Source organism: Boleophthalmus pectinirostris, unplaced genomic scaffold (genome assembly GCF_026225935.1).
Source record: "Boleophthalmus pectinirostris isolate CB_2022bp ecotype Guang Dong unplaced genomic scaffold, ASM2622593v1 HiC_scaffold_14, whole genome shotgun sequence".
Lineage (NCBI taxonomy): Eukaryota > Metazoa > Chordata > Actinopteri > Gobiiformes > Gobiidae > Boleophthalmus > Boleophthalmus pectinirostris.
Genome location: NW_026571047.1, coordinates 12836027 through 12855797, shown reverse-complemented (window position 1 = coordinate 12855797; position 19771 = coordinate 12836027). Strand labels below are relative to the sequence as shown.

The 19771-nt window shown below is 42.1% G+C and overlaps 1 protein-coding gene across 1 annotated transcript in view; it reads left to right on the top strand.

The window, feature by feature from the left end:
- Window positions 1-1424: 1424 nt before the first annotated feature.
- Window positions 1425-19771, top strand: part of ntn2 (netrin 2) — a 44899-nt gene continuing 26552 nt past the window's right edge. Inside the window, exons 1-2 of the mRNA XM_055150313.1 lie at window positions 1425-1590; window positions 9374-10523. Coding sequence (XP_055006288.1) covers window positions 9485-10523 — 1039 coding nt within the window. The 5' untranslated portion in view covers window positions 1425-1590; window positions 9374-9484. The remainder of the gene's footprint in view (window positions 1591-9373; window positions 10524-19771) is intronic.

Sequence of the window (19771 nt, the reverse complement as noted above, 5' to 3'; positions counted from 1 at the left end):
CCCGCCTGACACCAGACTGCACACTGGGCCCGTGCACATGTGCTCCAAGAAGCCTGCGACACCCAAAACAAGCGCGGATAAAGGGCCCCTATAGAGCTGCACAAGTAGGTGTGTTTCCTGCTGTTACAGTACATCTTCTTTATCCTATATTTTACTAATATTAAAATTGAGTCAGTGAGTGCATTACGTTGCTTTTAATGCAAGAGACAATATTTTGTGTTCATTTTCACAGTTGTATATTCATGAATTTTATTAGAGTGGAAGCAGTTAAAAAAAAAAAAAACTTAATTACACACGAAAATCGCACGAACCTCTTTCATCAATGTTGAAAAACACACACTGCACCTCAGGCCTTATTCAGCTACATTCATTCCACATTTGATTAGATGAGGCCCACTTTCGTGGCTATTTTAAATTTGAATGCAAATATGAAGAGCCAGTAGCAGTTTGGAAAATGTATTCTATTCTATTTATTTATTTTCTTTCTTTCTTTCTTTTGAAATATTTGAGTAGACTGAAGTATTCGAAAAAGGCCAAGTTGGCCCGGATGGTTCCCCCCGGAGGATGGTACAGTAAACACAGGAGGAATGTTGATCAGCTTATTGAGCCAGGAGGTGCCGTGATGCCGCAGTCTTGGTTCGCTTGTTGGTGGCTTGCACCTGTAAAACACTACACGCTGTTGTGTGGAACATGACTGGTTTTACCAAGGCAAACAAGTTCTGTGTCCCCTCATATTGGCTATTATTATTAATATATAACTACAGCCTAAATGTTTAAATAGGAAGGTTAGAAACATCCCTTAACATAAAAGATTGTGAATTACTTTTCGGTTTGCAAATTGACATTTGGTGCGATTTTACGCACATGCGGGACACGTCCATATTTTACCAAAACGTATGCCATGTCTAGTCCTTTATTTGAAAACAAAGAGAAGATGCTCTTGCGGTCCTGTTCTAATGAGAAAACAAAGCCGTGTGGCAATGGAGCGCATAACTGAATGTGCAGCAGTCTGCGCGTCAAGCGCTTGTGGTAAAAGTGAGACCAGTTGTGTTGTTGGAGGTGTAAACACAGTGCAAGTGCTACTTTGACAAAGTGGTTATTTTGGTTTACGGCTTGTTTTGGCCACACGGCTAAATTATACCTGTCGCCAAATTACAGGTGAAGTTAAGACACGGCGACCAATTGCTTTCTGACTCTCTCTCTCTCTCTCTCTCTCTCTCTCTCTCTCTCTCTGTCTCTCTCTCTCTGTCTCCTCTCTCCCGCTCTCTCTCTCTGTTTCTCACTCTGTCTCTCTCTTTCCTCCTCTCTCACACTCACGCGCGCCGGGGGAAATGTGGGTTTGATTTGAAGGAACAGCCTACCCCGGGCTGGGCTTTACAACCTATGGCTGGAGTGGCCGCTCCTCAGTTGGTGTGAGCTCCGGACTCGGACAGGCGCATTGCTCTGCCTCTTAACATCGTTGACTGCGCTTTTACCTGCCGGCTCTTTTTCTGTCAGTCTGGAGAAACGGGGTGTTTTAAGTCGCAGAACTGTCTCAGTTTGGATCTTAATACATTATTTACAACGGTGACATCCAAGATTTGACTTTAGGTGAGTTCAATGTTTAACTAAAGAGGCCAACTATTGTATATTCTGAAGTCGTTGTATTTTGCGTGCGTGTGGTGTTCCGTCAGTTTCATAGTGAGTTCATTTCACATGTCCTTCATGGTTGCCGGTGTGTTTCGGGTCCTGGTCAGAGAGCCCGATGCAAAGGCCGCACAGGTGTCAGTTCTCCGCTTCACTTGACCCTGCGGCCGCAGCACAGCACAGTCCGGTGCGCAGAGAGGGAGGATTGAGCAAAGCACGGTTTTTAATAAGGGGGTAGTCTACATTCAATGCCAGGAGAAGATGCCAAAGCAAGCAGCACGCATCTCGGTTCCACAGTTCAGCCTCTGCCAAGTCTCCCAATGCGTTTGTCACTTCCAATATTTTTCTTCAAGTTTCAACAGCACCATATGCACACTGACCATCATGCCATTAACCAACCGTTTAATTGTCACCTAACTGTACTTTATATACTGTATTTGATGTCTTTAAACTGCTTAACTGTATGTACTAAAAACTAAAACTAAAGGGATGTATAGGAGATTGGTCAAGTGGCCCAATTTGGGATTTCCCAATGAACTGCTTTAAATTCATTTGAAACAGGGGTCTTCCTCACTACTCTGCAGCATTGTCTCCTGACCTACTTGTCACTTTGATCCAAACTGAACAAGATCTATGAACTGGACCCGCATTGCTTGCAGTCATCTGCACTAGGGTCATGGTTATGTTTTTACAGATTCAGGAGATTCTACATTGTAGGAACCGTTTGCAGCTCCTGTGACTCTTTTTAGTATTGTATTGAGATGTTCTTAGATCCTGCTCTGGGGCAGGTATTTTTCAGTCACTTTGATATTTTGATGAGGTTATAGGTGACGTTGTATTTTAAATGTCTTTCAGTCACATGTTATTTGACAACTGTGTTGTGCAGTTTTATGTGCGTTGGTTTACATTGTATAGAATAAGATGTAAAAATATACACGTGATAAAATATATAACTGTCCATCCACATCCACTGCTGAATGTAAACACTGTTAGATTCTTTTCATCATCATTACTTGGATGTCTGTTTCCTTTGCACATCCATTAAACCTGTACCCTTTCCCCAGAGTCCGCTGTCTCCATGCAAACTCCAGTGACTAAGGTTCTATGGCCGAATGGGAACTGAAGGATTACAGGGACTTGGTTCCTGGTACTGTTTGGTTCCAAACCCTCTATTATTTGTTGCGTCATGACTCCATAATTTATAGTGAGGGCGACCAGGTATACATTGTAGATGTAGAATGGGTGGATGAGAAAGAATCAAAAGAATGGTAGAAAGATAATCAGTGCTTTGAAAGGCAGGCTTACACTGGATCCAGTTTCTGTTTTCCTGAAGCTTTAAATCAACACACTAGTCATCACCTCAGGACAGCAACAGGGCAAATGCTTCCCTCTTAAATAACAGTCTTTCTGATTCTCTCCATCACTGACTTAAAAAATGCATTTGTTTTGTTCTTGTGAGCAGAGGTGCATGTGGAGTGGTGTGAGACGCACCTCTTTGTACCAAGGTGAGAATGAAGTGGAGGGCTTAAGTGATCATGTGTTTACTCTGACAGACAACCCCCCCCCCCCCACTCCCCACTTTTAAAACAGTCTTCAGTCTTCAGCTCATCACTTGGTCCTGTCTGTCAGGACCAGGCTGTGTGACAGTGAGTACCCTGCAAGACCTGCATGTGTCCCTCACATTACAGCTCCAGATACTATGTCTATGGCCTCTGCCCACTTAGTGCCTATCAGGCCTGACTCAGGAGCCCAGATTTCTGAGGAGCTTTTTATCTGTGACTGGGGGTAACACTGATCAGTTTTATACAAAACTGATTACATACCAATTTGTCCATTTACATTTCAGATTACTTATGCTACAATTAATGATGCAGTAAACAAATGAAACAAAAAATAACTTGTTTTTCACTGGGATGAGAAATTGCATTTTCATCTGAAAATGGCAAGACACATTAAAACATTTTTGATGAGTCTCGGTTATTAGTTATTGGTTTGCAGTAGGGCAGGGAGCTATTTTGATAATGTGATAATGTGATCTTGTCAATGTGACAATCTGCTATTTTGATCAAATCAACATATCGTGATTCACTAATTCTTTTGAATGCAGCTCTATGTTCAGATTAATGCACATTTCCCCACCTGCACCTCCTATTGGTCAGCTTCAGCAATACTCTGAATGATTGACAGGTGGATTAAACCAACTGCAATGAAGCGTGAACTTTCAGAAGAAGCTGACTACTTTAGTTTAGTAACCTCTTAAAGGCTATATAAACATGAACTGTGCTAAAATCAAAATAGTAATCTAATTACAAGAAAACTGTTATATGATTTTTTTGGTCCCTAGTTTGAAGACCCATAAGCCAGTGCTGTCCTGACACTGAGAGGCAGGCTTAAACAGTGTGAGCGAGCTTGCGGCCTCTCCAGTCTGCCTTATTGACTGTCTCCGACATAGAGCCCATGTGTTTGTCCATCAGCGTGGTGTGTTTAAGTGTCATGTATGCCACAGTGTGAGTATTACAAGCACTTAATAAAATAATTAGTGGTTTTTCCCCCTGCGAGTTCAAAGCAGGTTCTTGCTCTGGGCTGTGGGCTAGAGGTTTTCTCTTGTGCAATGGAAAAAAGAGACTTGTTTTCCTGTCGGGGGGGCTTTTGGGGAAAACCACAGCACTGCCTACCGCAAAGGCCTTCAAAGAGCTCTAGTCCACACCTCTCCTTTCCGTAAACCTTCAGGGCCATTGACTTCCTCACTGACTCCAAATTCTCACCTGCTTCACACCATCATATCTTGTCTTCATCACTCTAAGAATCATGGGAATTGTTCAATCTAAAGATCCAGGGTCCACCCACGTAGACTTTAAACAGGGCGTTTTAAGAGCGCACAGTTCCTGCTCCGTGACACCCAGTGAGGAGGAATCTGGCTGTGGGTGTCATCTTCTTTTCCCAGGCGCATCTTGACAACACATGGAGCAGAAGTATTTCTTGTATTTGAGAGTGGATCAGAGGCTGACATGGGAGAGCGTAAATCTGTGAACTTGTGTCCTCTCACTCCCACATCTTTGTATAAGGAGATATTCAAGACAAAGTATGGGACTATGTGAACTATGGGACACTATTGGCAACATCACAATATCAAAAGTCTCTGTGCTTAGTATCTTAATCTTTACTATTTGAATTTTCTTTATTTCATGGGTCTGAAATGCATAGCGCTTTTTTAGAAGAATTGTAGGGAATTACTCAGACCAAGATCTTTTATTCTATTTCAATGCAGCCAACATAAAGCAATTGATAATTTCTCACATAGCACTAGGCCTCTTACGATAAAATAAAATAAAAGTACTATTTAGTGTGGAAGAAAATATAGATGAAATATAAACGACAATACTGAATGTAATTATCTCCACAGGTAATGAATATAAGATGCAATAAATAAGTGAACCACTTAAGTTATAGAAGTTATTTATTCACAACTTACTGATCACCAAAAATTATTGTTCCATTATGTTTTGAATAATATGTATATCAGTAAACTTTCAATCTTTATTTAATGTTGTCGTAGATCTGATATAGATAGACCGATCAAAACCTATTTCTGAAATGTCCAATATTGTTCTATTTATATTTTGTTTGATTAATTATCAAAATTAAATTTTGATACTACTTTATATATTTATATATATGGGTAGCAATTATCTATAGAGAGGTGACCCCAAATATATGTTTTTAAGGTATTCTTGAGCAGTAGAAACACCTGTAATCAGATGAATGCAAGATGAAGTTTAGTGTGAGGAAAAGCAGGTGTTGACCCTCCACCAAAAAAGTAACATAGTGCACCTTTAAAAACAAATGCACCTTTTCTGCCATTGTGATTTCTGTACTGGTGTTATAGAGCCTGAGAATCTCCCTGACCCCGCAGTCCACCTTGGGGCTGTCTGTCTCTGCTCCTCCCGTTGGCCCGTGGATCAGGTTTATGTTGATTTAAAGAAGTCAGGGTCCCGGGCCAGCGGCGTGTGGGCAGGGCAACAGAAGCAGGCGCATTCCTCTCCAGGGCGTTCGTGCTTTTCCCTCTCCCTCACTCCCCTCGCTCCTGTCAGGCACAAAGATGGAAAAATAAAGACGCAGATTATTGGACTCACGTCTTTTGGATGTGGAGATGTCACACCCACAAGCTCTTGGACTGAAGCAGGGTTAAGAAATTAGGCGGTGATCCTGGGATGCAAGGTTTGACCGGGTCCTCCAGGACCGGTTGATGGCAGAAAAAAATGTGACTCAATTCCAAATTTCAATTTCATTTTTATTTTGTCTTCTATAACTGGCTTTTAATATCAATTCCTTAAACATTAAAGATGCACTATGTAACTTTAATGGTGGAGTGTGAACTAGGTGCTTGTCTTCATTATAGCTGAGTATTCCACAGAATTGGGCCTATCTAGCTTACATTTATTTTCATTAGGAGTGCATTTATTTCTCAAAAATACTTTTAAAAAGATGGCTTCTTCCTCTGAGTGCCTCTCCACAGTTCTGACTTCCTCCAAGGAGATATATAAGATTACTGTAATACTGTATAAATAATTAACAATTAGAAAAGACTGAATCATAGTCATAGTTCATATTTTATGAATTGCACAGCCCTACCTCCTCTGTTCTCCATATTGTGGGCCTGTTATTGATCTAATATAAAGAGATAGGAGAGTGAGAGTCCCTAAGGTCCACACTGTGTGACCTCAGCTGTCAGCTCATCACTCATTCATTCAAATGTATGTGTACACTATCAGCATGGGTTTGGTTAGCTAGAGTATGCAAACAACTTTACTTTTAAAATGTATTTCTTACAATGAGTTGTCCAGGATTGGACAGAATGTAAAGACTAAAAGACTGCTAAGCTATGAACCCCATGCATTTCAGAACATGATCATAATGGTTTAGACTACAGTTACAACAAGATTTTTCTATAAAAAACACTGCTCTTTGCAGTGGACATTCTATTATCTAAATAAGTGTTCTCTTAGGGTTTTGAGAATTGTGCCAACACAAATTGTGGCTTTGATTTGATTGCGATATATTGTGCAACTCCGGTCTTGTTTTCTGCCCAATTTAGTTCTGATGTACACTTGGATTTTCCTGTTCTAGGTCTGATTTAGTTTATGGTCCAAGTTTACTTCAAATTTTGATGTGTGTTTTTTTAACTGTTCATTTCAGTAACACATTTGGCAAACACTCTATAAGACAGAGATTGTCGCTAATTGTCAGTATCCAATTATATTCACCCCATTCATCTTTGTGTGATGATAATGAGCCTGGAAGTGCCCTTGTTGTCAGCCTATTAAAGCGGCCTCAATGCCCCTGCGCGGCCGCTAATAACCCCCCAGAGATCACTGTACATCAGACCGGCCCGCTGTCATCCAGAGGGGACGACCCGGCGGACCCTAACCCTCATCCAGGGCCCCCATGTGGGATACAAAGTGGCTCAGCTGTCTCTCCCCTCTCCCCCATAGTGCTGGTGCTTCTTCTTCTCCCAAGCCAAATAAAGCCTCCTGGCCACTTGTGTTTTCCTAATCTGTGAACTCTGACAGAGGCGCCCACGCTTGAAAGGGAGACAACTCAACATGGGACGATCTCCTGGTGACAGGGAGAAGCTGAAAAAACTGTGCACGGAATGTAGCTGCTGAAAGTGAAGACCACCCTGCGGCCTCAGATCTGCGAGTCCTTCTGTCTGTCTATGACTCCTCCAGTGCTGTCAGAATCAGATTTTATTTCCATTGTCCCGCTTGGTCAGTCAGGGCTTCCTCATTGGGTTGTCATTGGTTGATTACCTAAATATTCTTTTGAGCCAAGAACAACTTCTAAAGCAGGATGTTTCCTTTCTCTCTCCATTCACATATGTGGGTAGGGTACTGGACTTTTCCATTGAGAACTATGTGGTCCATCTGGGTAACGCTGTTGAACTTGTTATTTTCTTGTGGGTTACTAAAATTGTAATATAATATATACAAATGTCTGATATTCTAACACAAATTTAGAGCTGGGTAATGAATTGGATTTTTATTGAGATGGAGATTCAGTAATGTCTTATCGTCATTGATTAGCTAGGTTCTTTTTAAACGAGTGGTGGCTTTGTTTACGCAAATGAAAATAATACTGACATTTTTATTTAGTTTTTTGAAAAGAAAGAGTGAAGTCTAACTGAATGGTAATCTGAGCTATAATGCATTGTTTTTGGTCTTTGTGTCAAACCCAAACAACAATGAATCATGAAGGCCCAATAAAAGATTCTAAATTTGAGTTATTACTTTAAAAGAATGCTGTCAATTTGGAATATGTGTTATATTACTAGAGGTGGGTAGTACTCAGTTACTGAGTTACATTTAGTTACTTCCAACTGTAAGTCCACAAGACAAAAGCTTTACACTGACCATAATAAATGATTGGAAGATTTGTGTCTGTCCTTTGAAAATACCAGAGTTTGTGTATTATTATTCTTTTGTCCTTCAAGTTACATTAATTTCAGATTATAAATCAGATGTTTTATTTCAACAGTTACTCTTTAAGTTACTTTAAAGTAGTAGTTTCCCAAATCCCAGACTTTTTGCTCTTCTTCTTGGATCTTTACTTGTTCATCTACTTGAGTAATATTATTTTAAATTAAAGTTATTCTTACTTGAACACAATTTTGTCTACTAGAATTTAGACTCCATCTTGATCAAAACACCAACGGCCTGAAGCTGCTGCTACTGAACCACTAATGAAAGACAATGTGCGCCCCTCAGAGGACACTGTTGGCCTGTTAAACGCACTGTCAGAGCTTTCTGCTGAGTCAGGGCATCAGTATGTTTAAGGTCATTCAAATGCACCTCTGACCTTCTGGCTCACTTCCCAAACATGTAGAGTTGTGATACAGGATTCAGGTTTTTATACAGACCAGATTTGCACTAGAATATTTCAGTATTAAACAGAATGTCACTGCTCTGTGTCTGTTTAGGCTTAATCTCCCAGGAGGCCCGGCGGCACATGGAACGCACCATATTTAGTCACCAGTACAGTGCGCGCTCTGATCCTCCTCTCCATTCTGTGTCCCTGCTCCTCTCCTACACCTCCATCACTGTCAAAAACCTCCTGGCGTCTTTCACTTCCTCTTGGGCTTCGGGGTCTGCTTGTCTTTCTCTCTTGTGCTTGTCAAAAGTGTGTTTCCTTTTCCTCTTTGAACTCATCAAACTTTTTGTACCTCAACAACGCGTCAATCAAAAGAAGTTTTCTCCTCCACGGTCACTTCCTGCCTCTCAGCTTCAAATCTGTTTATTTTGCCATTGATTTTTGCCTTTATTTTGCTTGTGTGTAAGGTTTAAGTGGAATCCATGCCTTTGTGCCTGGCTAAATGATCTGTGAAATTATTCCCTATATCTCTCCTCAACTGGGCTGATGGACTGATGATTGAATAATAAATTTATGTATTAAAATTTCTGTTTGAACGGTACCAAGATCAACTAACACAGACCAACAGCAATGAAAAGTATAGTTCCATTTGGTAAACATTTCGAAAATTATATGAATTATATGCCTAACAATTTTCTGTAATTGGTCATATCCTGTGTTCTGCCCTTATTAAACTTGGTTATTTTATCACATGCTTGCATTTGGCTTGTAGATTTACAATAACAGAATATGTCTGAAATAATGTCATTTGTGTGCATGTTTTGATCACAGTTATTTCCTGCTCTACGATGCCTGTTCTGACCTGTGGTTCTCTCCATAGGCTAACACGATTTCATCCTGGGGAGAAGCATCACCAGCACCTACCATCTACCCCCTCTGACCTCACACAGACACTTGGGCACAGGCTCTGGGAGAGTCCCGTTGGAGCAGGATGAAGGAGCCGTGGAGAGGCCTCTTGGCCCTGGGCCTTCTGACCTGCTCTGCTCTGAGCCTGAGTGCTGTAAACCCGTTTGCTGGACAGCAGGCCCCTCTGGACCCATGCTACGACGACACAGGAGCTGCACGCCGATGCATCCCCGAGTTCATCAACGCAGCGTTTGGCAAAGAGGTGGCCGTGTCCAGTGTGTGTGGCCGCCCTCCCTCTCGCTCCTGCAGTGTGGTAGAGCGAGGAGATGACCGACCGTCTGTTCGTACTTGTCAGATCTGTGATGCGGCTGACCCCCGCCGTGCCCACCCGCCCTCCTACCTCACAGACCTAAACTCTGCTCTGAATCTCACCTGCTGGCAGTCGGAGAACTTTAACACGTCCCCTCACAACGTCACACTCACTCTGTCTTTGGGAAAGAAATTTGAGATCACCTATGTGAGCCTACAGTTTTGCTCCCCACGGCCAGAGTCTATGGCCATTTACAAAAGCATGGACTACGGAAAGACCTGGATGCCCTACCAGTTCTACTCGTCTCAGTGTCGCCGTATGTACAACCGACCCAACAGAGCCACCATCACCAAGCTGAATGAGCAGGAGGCAGTGTGCACAGACAGCCATACAGAGCTGCACTCTGCCTCTGGGGGGCTCATTGCCTTCAGCACTCTGGACGGGAGACCCTCAGGGAAGGACTTTGACAGCAGCCCAGTGCTGCAGGACTGGGTCACTGTCACTGACATACGAGTGGTCTTCAGTCGCCCACAGATGCCCCCATTGCCCCGGGACCACAGCACGGGGAGGGAGGATGAGCCTGTGGCGGTCCCATCCACTATGGCTACTTACTTTTATGCAGTAGGAGACTTCCAGGTGGGAGGGAGGTGTAAATGTAACGGACATGCCTCTCGCTGTCTAAAAGACAAAGAAGGCAAACTGGTGTGTGACTGTAAGCACAACACAGAGGGGCCAGAGTGTGACCGCTGCAAACCCTTCCACTACGACAGGCCATGGCAGAGGGCCAGTGCCAGGGAGGCCAACGAGTGTCTGCGTAAGTCTGCTGTTCTCTTTAACCATACTCCTGACTGTGTAGTATGTGAGGGTCTTATGTTAGGGCTCATAGACGCACTTGTAGATGATGCTGATCCTGTCCTGTCAGTTTCTTTACAGAGGGCACATCTAACAGTAAATAACTGCTCATGTTTTTGGCACACAACTACTACTAGTAAACATGTTATCTGGAATCATTTGTCTTTAGCTCAAGAGAAGCTCAGCATCGTTTTCCAGAGTTGTTCTAAACCTGTGCCAGCGAGAATGAAAGCAATTTAGGTGTCATTCTGTGTAACTATATGTGATCATCTTTGCACTGCAGAAGTCTGTGATATCATGTTATGGAGCTTGTTTAGCCTTCACTCTTTATTTACTTCATATTATTCCTTCTGAGAGCCTATGTAAGTCATATGTTTTCTGCACAATTTTTCCACTACATGTGGTAAATTTAACAGTATTGCTCTTAGTATAAATAGACTTTGGTAGGACTTTATTTAGGCCCTGTGTGCTTGTCATGAAAATATGTAAGTGCAGGAAGAAACCACTGGCCCCTTTTTAACCTTTTCTATAATGAAATATAACCACATCCAGAAAAAAACACTCCACTTGATATTTTTGTAACAAGTTGTAATTGCCCAATGCGTTGGCCTCAAATCCTATTTAGAATTGGACAGTGCCAGATGTGTTTAAGCAGGACAGAGGGGGGCAGGAGCGGAGAAGGGAAGCAATAATAGCATCAGTATGGCAAATAAATTCCACCTCTCCTCCTCGCCAGCATTACCTTTCTCTGGCTCCTTGTCCATCATTGACACATTTCTTGACTAAAGCCATGCGCACACACTCGTCTAAACAATATCCTGTGAATCCCTTAGTGTTTTCTCCGGTAATGTGGACACGCCTCTTTTGACTGTAGCCTTTTCTGTTTCCGAAACGTTACACCCGCTCCGCGCTCGGCTCCTCTCTGCGGACCTGATATGTCACTTCCATCCACCATTCCTGGACTAAACAGCCACGCTCCTACGGCCAACTGGGATGACCTAATCCAAGTGTTGATATTGGGCAGTAAAAAACTATTGCCTATTGCACGCTATACCTGATCACTCATCCGGACTGACACGCCAAATATCCAGTCCCAGATGCCCACAATTTAGATTTCACAAGGACTTTTTTTTTACAACAAATTCCTGTAGATTTTTTTTCTCAAAAATGTTCAGAGAAGTAGCAGGGCCTTTTAACTAGGCTTTCCAATATATTCTGACAGTGCATGGTGCTGTTTTGTTATGAGAGGCAGTAAGCTGAGTGGACCTTGTAGGTGTCATTGTTTTAACTGGAGGAGCAAGTGAGCTCTACTGACCAGAGAAGTCCCATAGGTGTCACCAGAGCCTTCAGCGTGGGCCTCAGGGTGTTTGTGTGTGTGTGTGTGTGTGTGCGTGCGTGTGTGTGCGTGCGTGTGTGTGTGTGTGCGTGTGTGTGTGAGTGTGTGTGTGTGTGTGTGCATGTGTGTGTGTGTGTGCATGTGTGTGTGTGCGTGTGTGTGCGTGTGTGTGTGTGTGTGTGTGTGTATATGTGCTAGGGTGAGGGGGGCAGAAGGGCTAAGCAGAGGTCATGATCCTGAGTGTGGTGGTGACAAGGTTAAGTTGTCTGGAGAAGGCTTGTGGCTAATAAGGAACTGTAAGGGGCAGCCGCAGAGCCAGTTCAGTGGTGGTTTTACACTCTGAGAAATGATGTGTGATGCAGAGAAGCTGTTACTGCTGCTGGTTTGAGGTAGTAACCATGATCTCACAGACTGAGACTACGCCTGACGTCTCGCACAGTGTCCTGGCTCGCTCCATAGTCTGACACTGAGCACACATACAAGCCCCTTCACTGTGGCTCCTCTATGACAGCTTACAAACCGCCAGGCAGAGGCGACACAGAGCCTTGTAAAAGTCTGCTTGTGTTGAAGACGACACAATGGAAAAAGCTGTGATGGATTTGCCTCCAGCAGAGGCCTGGGGACAGAAAGAGGAAACAGATGGATATGAAAATGTTGGCGTCTCTGTTGGCACAGTGTAACAATCTAAATACTCTGTGTTGACTTTAAGATGTGAAACGCTATATCATGTCTTAATAGAGTCTGCCAAAGCCACTGTAAAGGAGCAAGAGCCTCTTGTGGATTCAACGACAATGTGACAGAGTGTAGCTGATCATTTATGGTGGAGCAACTGCAGGCTCTTGGCCATGTTGGCGGCCATCTTGGCTCTGTTTGCATACAACACCAGTCTGTTCTCTGTCCCTCCTCTCTCTCATTAGGATTCAGAGAGGAAGTCCTGCGTAGATCTCTGGGAGGTGTGCAGGACTGTGCCAAGCCTCATCCCTCCCAGAATGTACCAGTGAAACTGCTCAGAGCGCTGGGCTGCTGTGGTAGAACAGGGTCAGAGGAAGGCTACACAGCCCTGTGGTTGAGCACTTATAAAGGCAGGTACATTTGGCACAGTTTGAAGTTACATGTCTCTGGGTGTGGTTTGGAATAGATTTATGTAAAAATGTAACTTTATTAATAGTGTGGAACCAATCCGAGCTCATGTTTGAGGGAATTTCCTGTCAACTCAAACCAATATGGCAAGTTAATAAACACAGCATTATACACAGATGTCATCACCTGGACTGAGTTGCATGAGAAGATGGCATTAGCTGGTACAGTGTATATGTAATCGAAGTGTATGTGTGCCACCCAGATGAAGCTGCACATTAGAGGCGTGGATCAGAGCAGAACAGGCCCGAGTGAAAGTGACAGCTTTAAAGTGTATCCCTGTGTGAGTGCTTACAGACTGGTGTAGGGCTGTGCTTCCACAGGCTCAGCTTGTGTCTTTTGGAAACTATTAGCTGGAATTAGCAGGACACTGACAGATGGAAGAGCGCTGTGATCCAGGGGTGCTCCGAGCAGGGCTTAAATACAAGAGTGTGGAAACTCAGAGGACTGGGACGGATCCATAGTAAACCATGTCTTACACACACAGACTCAGCTCAGATGCTTATTGGAGGCTGATTAGAATTTCAAAATAGGGTGCAGTCCTTTCACAACTTTACCCCCCAACCCCTCTCTCTTTCTCTTACAAAGGGCGCACAGAGGTGAAGATCATTTTTAGACTTTGTGAAGGGCTTACTACTCTAACAGAATAGTTTTACAAGTGACGGACCCTAGTAGAGTTCCTTCTTGTTTGTGTTACCTAGCGGGCGTCATGACATGGAGCTTTGTGTGAGTCTATATTTAGAGGTGTGTGGAGGATAAAGCTGGAGTTAATGTGCCTAATATGACTACATGTATGCGCTGTGTTCCAACTTTCGCTAATTGACTTTAATGCCCTGCACCCCTCCTGCCTGCTCCTGTCGCTGGAGGGCAGCTAATGGGACCCAATACTTCAATTAGTTACACTGCAGCCCCCAAATGAGACAGAGCTGTGTGCGCATGTGTGTTTGTGTGTGTGTGTGAGCGAGAGACAGAGGAGGGGGCGCTGAAAGAAGGTGGATTTGAAAAAAGAACCTCCTGTGCTTTCAAATAATTACACAGCGGAGGAATGTTGTTCTAAAATCAACAGCCCTATGAAATGATGCCTCTGGGGTGCTGGCGTGAGATGCGGAGCCGCTGCACTGGCCTACATGTGTGGGACTGTGGCTGACTTTTACTTACTCTCAGTCTATGGAAGTATGGGCAGAGATGGATGAAGCAATGCAAACAAGATATTAAAGTTATATTGCTTGAGTAGAAGCAGCTAACAGAATTAACAAAACTTAGCAAGCAATAATAAGTTTGTCATCTAATAAAAATATATATCAAATACCTTCAAATTTATTTTTATGCTTTAATATTAGTCTAATTGCATTTGTATATTACTTGGACCTCAGCTTTCAATATCACCCAACCCTAAACTTGATCTAAATCTTGTATTATCCAAACATAATGAGGTACTCCAAAACTGAGAGACCTTTGAGTTAAATAAGTAGTAAGTCTGTATTTAAGATACGCTTGACTCTTCTGTGTCTCCAGATAAAAGGCAGACATACAGTATTCATATATATGATACTGATACTGATAACAACGGTAACATTGATTTATTCTTAATTGCAAAAACCTTGGAAATGATCGCCAAGCCCTTTTTGTGGTTTGGTGTTTTGGCTCTCAAGACAATCAGAAAGCAGAATGAGCTTCACATGAGTCTCTCATCTGGGTTACCAGTCAGTGCTGAAATCCAGTTTTTCTCTTTGATCTGAAAGGTCACTACCTAAACCCCAGCACATGCAGCCAATAATCATGAATCAGTGCTAGTACAGCCTCTGCAGCTCAGTGACTGAATTCTGAAGATTTTGAACTTTCACATGAGGCATGGTCTGTCCATATACTGGGAATGAGGAAAATCCTGTTTGTGTCATATGCAGTATATGCAGGCTAAGGAACTGACAACCCAGGTGTTCTTTCGTTTTGTGTGATTTTTGTCAAATATACAATTTTCCTTCATAAATCAACTAAAGTAAATATGTTTCTTGTCCTCCTGACTCTTCTCATATAAAGAAGCCACCCATAGCGTGAGGGAGGTGCGCTGTGAGGACAGCCCAGTGTCTGGTGACTGTGTTCTGTCAGCTGGGTTAAATCCTTTGGAAAAGCCTGTGGTTGCCAGAGGCCAGGAGTGTGTGCATGTCTATGAGAGCTGCATGAAATCGAGTGTTTCTGTAGCGCGGTGTTTGAACCCGAGGTGAGGTGGAGGAGGGGCGACTCTGTGCCACCCGCTCTCACAGATGGTAGTGATCACCTCCTGCTGACTGTCCGCTGGAACCATCCCAAACCATTTACTCTGTGCTCCTCGCTCCCAGTACTGTCCAGGTTTCCAGTTAGCTCTTCTGTTTACGGGAAAACTATGCACAAGGCACAAGGCACAAGGATACATGACAGACCAGAGCTGCATGTAACAGTATGCAAATAAAGCACTCAGCAAAACATACTCAACTGAACCAGATCTATTCACTTCAATTATTATTTGTTACGTATTGCTCTTGTGCTTCAGGATAAGGCACACTTCAGTGTCCCAGTATGGCATTTGACCCAACCTTTTATTCCACTAGGGCAACCAGTCAGGAGTAGTTGGCATTGCAGTGCCAAGTAACCTAAGACATTTTATGGATAGCAAACCTCACAGAGTACATACATTTTCACTTTTGTAAAAATGTTATCTGTAATAGAACACAGCCATCTCCTAAGCGTCATTGCTTGTCTATTTTAAAGAGACATGACATGAGGACAAATAGCAGGAGCATCACTGTTGGCAATATGGCATATAGCTCTTATATATGTGGACACATTACATTATGCTCCTGTTGACAGTCAGGAGCCATCTCTGCTCTACTTGAGTCTCGTTTTACAGTTTTGTCTTGGTCCCACAGTAGCAGTGAGTGCTATAGGACGACATGTACCCCAGGACTATTAGTATGGAACCAATGTCATATGTTGTGTATGGACAAATCCACTGCTTTAATCAAATGTTCCAGTGAGTGGGCTGCTCTTACCTACATTATCATCTCCATATGCTGCACACAGACCAATGGGACACACGGACAGAACAGGTTTCAGATTCTGACTTTAGCTTTGATTTGTCACCTTTGGAGGAAAGACTTCTGAAAATGTATACTTCAGAAAAAGCACAGTTATATGGATACAATGTACTCTATTACGTGTACAAGTACTGCTGCCAATATTTGAAAGTTCAGAAGAAAAAATACTTTTTTAATGCAATTTTAGTTACCCTTTTATACAAAACTTGACTGAGTTAACAGTTAAACACTGTATTAAGTTATTTTAATTTTCTGAGCTCTGGCCAATCAGAGCAAGCGAAACATTGCTGTGTATCCATAACTATGGGTAGTGGTGATTGGTCTGTTATCAGTAACTCCTATGATTTTAAATAAAAAATTACAAGTACATGTACAGGTATAAAAATCTATTCCGAAAAATACAAAATTATCCCAAAATATTACAGGAATGTGACCGTTTTTGTAATTATTTCCATCACTGCCCATTTGAAAGGGACATGCACTCTGACGTCTTCAGATCAGGTCAAATTTGTGAACCCCAAACTAAAGAGACTAAAGAGACTCAAATAGACTCCCCATAGTGCATCAGTTTTGGCAAGAAGTGTACTCTGCTGTTGTGAGGATAATGCAATTGCACCGTGTGTTTATGGGGACATTAGGTTACTGCCTGTAGGAGGGAAAATACAAAGAGTGAAAGGCGGGACACAGATAACAATGTTTAGATGTGGCCAAGTGAAGTGGACCAGAGAGGGAACAGAGCCCCCCCAACCTGGCAACCCTCCAGCCTAATCCCATTAACGTTGCTGTGTGCCTGATGCCGTACGCTCATACACTGAGGCTGGTGCAGGGGCAGTGACAGTGTCTACAACAGGGTCTAAAGGCAGTCAGGGTGTAGCTTCAAGAAGTTACTATAGTTTTAAGAGCTTCTAACAGACTGTTTTGGTTCATATCATAATTAGTTTTAGAACAAGACTATATATCTTAAATCTAATCACGCGAGTTGAGTATAGGTGCAATTATCAAATCACTAAGACTACAGGTACTTAGATAATAGACTGAAATAAAAACAAAATAATTGTAGTTTAGCCAATACAAACATGTTATGAAATGCATTGGATTCTTATTATTACCAGATCATATTTCAGTCTTCTCTCACTGTGAATGCTTGTGGAGTTGTTTATGCTGTGCAGTCTGTACAGAAGCCACTTCTTAAACACATGACACAAATCTAAACACAATCAGAAAAAAATAGCAATTACATTATTTTCCATAATTGTGCAGCCCTATAAATCAACTATACAAACAAGTTCGTTTCTGTGCCAGGATTTGAAGGCCAGGTCCCATTTTGGACATATTACTAACACAGTGCACAAAGTAACTAACTACAATGGCACATTTAGTGTTGTGCATCAATCAATCAATTTATTAGCTCTTCTTTATCCCCAATGAGCCAATGCAAGACATTTCTTAAAAGGTCCATATTACACTATTTTCTGATCTATTTTATAATGTTGTTTCCTCATCAAAAACATAGCTGGAACACAAATCCTGCATATTTAGGCTGAGTACTTCAACTGAAAACTCTGTTCCTCCTTATGACATCATGTGTTAAAACAGGAAGTGCTCCACTGTGTTTTTAAATAGCTTACACCCTCACTAGAAGCATTTGTATTATTTCAGTCGTGAAATTGTCTTTCTCTACTGAACAAACTAAAAGATAGTGGTTAACATGAAAACCACCACTTCATGACCAGAAACAGAGCATTTTGAGCTTTGGAGATGTAGACAGCCTAATAATCCAGGATTACTCTGTGTGAATGAAGCAAAACTCAACTCCAGGTATATTTTTGATGCGGTAACAGCATTCTAACATTATTGGAGCTCACAGCAGTCTATTTTGCCTAATGTAGGACTTTTAAAACAAAGCATTCGACTGTTTTAGACACTGCCTTGCTACGCTGGCTGGACAGTACTGTATTGCTTATAAATCTCATCCACCTGGCAAAATTAGTGCTTCGCTGTGTTAGCAGTACCTTGGAAGTTTATCATTTAAAAGGCGTATTATACACACACTACATTCTATCAGGTGTTGCTAGTCATCAGAATTCTGCAGACGTGCTCTTTGCATATTTTTGTTGGAGGTCTGCTTTGGGGCGAGGGGTTAATTAAGCGTCTGTTCTGTTGGACCCAGAGCAGGTGCTGGAGCGGCCAGGCACAACTGTCCGCAGCGCTACACACAAACACACACATGCACTGACCTCTCTCCGGGCACCTGTAGAAGTTTTTCAGCTATTTTATTTTCAGTCATTGGTTTTGAGTTTCACAAAAGTTGTAGATAAGCAAGATAACATACAGATCTACACTGTAACTTAAAATGCTATTTTGAAATTATATGAGTATCGTACTCTAAATCTTGAATTGAAAATCAAATAGTGACGGAGTTGTGCTTTGTTTGATTCTCACATGTTTAACACAGAAACCAAACATATTTAGGATGAGTTCTTCTCTCAGACTCTCAGATACAGCAAGTGCAATGAGTGTTTTTAAACTAGATTCACCATCACTAGAATTATTTGGATAATTTCAGACCTGGAATGACTAATCTCTACAAAACTAAAGCTAAAAGGTAGCTGTTATTTTGAAAACTATCACTTCAGGACATCAGAAGGTGGAAAGGAGCATTTTGAACTTTGGAGAGGGAGACAAATTAATAAAGGATTACTCAAGCATGTGTGAATGAAACAAAACACAACTCAAAGTATGTTTTTGATGCGGTAACAACATTATAACATGGCTTAAAGCTCACAAGAGTCAGTTTTCTTTAATATAGGCAATTCAACAAATGTATTAATCCCAAAGCTCAATTCAGTTCACGGATCTCTGGTCATGCACAAACTATAAATAGTATAGTGCACATAACCACAAAACATTGAAGACACCTCTCTGGACACCTGCAGGAGCTCTCAGCCGTTCACACCGAGAGCAGAGGGCACCACAGCAGGGCCACACTCCTCCTCCTCCAAATGTCCACATTGCCATTACCGACCAGGGCTTTGGCTCCTCTATCAGCACTCTGCATCAATGGCTGTGTATACCGTGTCAACCTGGTGGAGATGAGGGGACAGTAGCTTAGTTTTAAACCTGGTATATGTAGAGAATGTAGGTGGTACACACTGGAGCTGTAGTTGACTAAAGAAGTTCTTGGTCAATTAATTGAGTAGTTGACTAAAATGTGGCTGGCTAAAACTCTCAAAACAATTAAATATCTCTATAAACTGAATCTGTATCTGACCAAAACTGCAACTATTTACACACTAGGAAACGTTGTATTGTATTTAGACCTACATGAGAGAATGCAGATGAAACATAAAGCTGTTGTTGTACCATATAATCCTTAAAGAACACATATTTTGTGCGAGCCTGCTATATAGTTCACATATAATCTATGTAATCGCTTCTAATCTACAACACTAGTGGATGTTTATGTTATAATTTGCACATTTTAAATTACAGTATTCAACTAAAACAACTGATTTCCGTGTTAGAAAACTGCAAAACCCAGTGACAGCAGACGTCGCAGTGGATGTCATCACAACAAAGCAGCTCCTATGGATAGCTGCACATCACACTTCGCTAGCAAGTAGTAGATTTTTGCTTTCATTTGTACCAAATTCACCGTACGTGAAT